General features: G+C 38.0%; 1 protein-coding gene across 1 annotated transcript; it reads left to right on the forward strand.

Annotated features, from left to right (window-relative positions):
- Nucleotides 1-866: 866 nt before the first annotated feature.
- Nucleotides 867-2779, forward strand: LOC107809571 (uncharacterized). The gene is made up of 5 exons (XM_016634231.2): nt 867-1023; nt 1671-1727; nt 1854-1937; nt 2175-2347; nt 2489-2779. The coding sequence occupies exons 1-5, from the start codon at nt 1005-1007 to the stop codon at nt 2579-2581; spliced, it is 426 nt and encodes a 141-aa protein (XP_016489717.1). The 5' UTR covers nt 867-1004; the 3' UTR covers nt 2582-2779.
- The last annotated feature ends 249 nt before the right edge of the window (nt 2780-3028 follow it).

Genomic DNA, 3028 nt, shown 5'->3' on the forward strand with positions numbered 1-3028 from the left:
TGACATCGATTGGATCTACAGCCGGAACTCCATGATATGTCAAGATTCAACCTCGTGTTATATCGAACCATGGTGCAAAGTTAGATCGCCGAGCATGTGACCCAGAGGCCGATCAAGATCGAGATCGGTCAAGATCGAGGGAAGCTTACCGAGCTAAATAACGGAAAGCCGAAATATCCACAATCGGACGAGGATCACGGCGGAAATCTCGGCACGTATCAAGAAGAGACCGATTAATTGGCTAATCATGAGATTTCTTACCTCATATAGAATTGTATCAAGAGTATAATTCCCCTACTATATAAAGTGGGTCTGATCATTTGTAAAACACATCATATTCACGCAATATACTGTTATTTTTCTAGCTTTCATCATCGTGTGACTCTATTCATAAGTCAGTTGAAACATCTTTTGGTTCAAGGGTGATCGAACTCGAGGGCCAAGGCTATTCAATTTTTGTGGTTTTTCCGTCAATTTCAACATTTATTTATTCTTCCTAACCTGTACCAAGTTATATCACGTATTTTTAAAACGCGTATAAATTCAATTATTATCCGATTTTAGGGTAAGCAGTGTGACATTATTTCTTTTAATAGTCAATTCTTAAAAAATAATATATTTATATTTAAAAACAATTTAAGTTATTACCTGTAATGATATAATAATTGTACAACCACACTAAAACCATGATATTCGTAAGACCACAAGCATTATCACATTTCGAACTAATGAAGAGATTTGTTAAGTCACGGCATCAAATAAGCATATTCTAGAAAAACCGGCAAGATAATCAAATGCGGTGACTTCCATCATCCTCACGTGAGCTTCAGTACTAATTCATTCAATTAAGACATCGACCACTTGAATATTGACACGTAAGATAATTTTCCCCTAATATAATCTCTTTTAGGGAAAATACCATAGGCATATACGTGCATTCTAGAGTTTTCTTCTGATCCCAAATCGCTCTCTAGGGTTTCGCCGCCTCTATCTATCAGGAAATCATGCCTCGCCGAAGCTCTGGTAATTACCATATTCCATCTACTTTCTATCTTATTAATTTAGATCTACTTTCCGCATTGCCTATGTTTGTAGTTCTTTTTCATTGGCTCAATTGGATGAACAGTTGAATATTCTCCATTGGGCTCAAGTTAGGTGATAATCCTTTCTGCTAAGGTTGATTGTAGTTCTGGCTTTGTGGGTTGAGAAGAAAACATGCTTCAGTTACATTGAAACCCTTATTGCATCATTGATTTTTTGCATTATTATTTTCATCGAAGGCCTGTGTTTTATTTGAGGTTATGTAGACGATAATTTTATCTTTAATTGTGTCCGTTTGATTTGTATTGAGTTTGAGGCTGGAAATTTTGACATGAGATTCACCAATTGCTAAAAGGGAGGGGATTTAGGCTGTTTTCTTACATTTTTAAAGGAAAAGGCGGATACCATTGAATTAGCTGTGGACTACATTCGAGCCTCTTATTTTGATTTCTCGAACGAGAGAAAGTAGGGAGAGGGTTTTTTCCCGTCTTAATTCTCCATCAATGTTTGTATATGACACTTTACCTTTTGTGCTGTAGTCTTCTGTTTGCTAAAGGAAATAAGGCTAACTTTTTGTAGCTCCTTTATTCTGGTTGATGAGTTCCAATTTTCCTTGTTTCGTTGTACAGGAAGATCTGCTCCTCGTCCTGCCCCTCGTGCGGGCCCTCGTCCTGCTCCAGCTCCAGGTTAGTTTTTTGGTTGTCAAACTTTTTACCTCACGGCAACTCGTTTGGCTGGCATTCTTTTAGTTGATATGGTTTAATCTATTTTCCTTGCTTGTGCTAATTCATATTCTATCTCATTTTTTGCAGTACACTATGCTCCTCCACCAGCTCCTATGCAAAGTAGCGGTGGTGGATCCATGCTTGGTGGTATTGGTTCTACCATAGCTCAAGGTATGGGTATATCCTGCATTATATAAAAACTTACATCATAATTCATCTGTTATTTTGTTTTCGAAGTTGCTCATAAATGAAAGAAAAAAGATTAGAAAAGAAGGGAAGCCTCGCGTCGCTCGCTCGGCTTTGGATCCGGTCATATGATTGGTTGATTAATTTCTGTTACAATTCTCCAAAAGAAAAAAATAATTGCTCATAGATGTCCCTTGTCTGTTTTACCATTATGTCTTACAGGGATGGCCTTTGGTACTGGAAGTGCTGTGGCGCACAGGGCTGTAGATGCGGTCATGGGTCCACGCACCATTCAACACGAAACTGTTGCTTCCGAGGTACCTGCTGCAGCAGCTCCTACATCCATCGGTGGTGGGTCTGATGCTTGCAGTATGCACTCTAAAGCATTCCAAGACGTAAGTGTCAACTTTGCACCTTTTAACTACTTTTACTTTGCAAATTTGAGATTGTTCTTTCAGCCTTCATAGTCAGTATGACATGTCTTATTCTCACTGGAAGATTCTGATGATGCCATTCTTCTTTGGTTTATCTTGCAGTGCATCAATAGCTCTGGAAGCGACATTGGCAAGTGTCAATTCTACATGGATATGTTGTCCGAGTGCAGGAGGAACTCAATGCTGAATGCTTAAGCTTGTTGTGCCTCATTTTAATAACTTTGAATTCATTCTTAATCTGATTGTTGAAACAGCGATGGAATTATGATAAAATGGCTGGTATTGATGGAGCAAGTGAACTTGGTTCTTGATACACTGTTGGGTCAAATAATTTATGCTGAAATATGAACTTTATAGACTCCTTGATTTTCAGTTTCAGCACGCTTTATATGCTATAATGTGCTTCCTTTGGCTTTTCTTGATTACTCAGTAAAGTTTTAATTGCGACTAGCTGATTTTTACTAAAGAATGCCATGACTTAATAGCTTTTGGTGTTTGAAATACTGTAACCTGTGTAACTCACTGTCATTGGTTTGGATGGCAACACCTCGATTCCAAATACATTGTTAGGTATCTGGGGCATGTAAAAGATTGCATACCTGTGATAATAACTTTGCGTTTTACTTAAAGCGGTTTATTTTC

The sequence above is a fragment of the Nicotiana tabacum genome, chromosome 18, assembly GCF_000715075.1.
Source record: "Nicotiana tabacum cultivar K326 chromosome 18, ASM71507v2, whole genome shotgun sequence".
NCBI classification, from domain to species: domain Eukaryota; kingdom Viridiplantae; phylum Streptophyta; class Magnoliopsida; order Solanales; family Solanaceae; genus Nicotiana; species Nicotiana tabacum.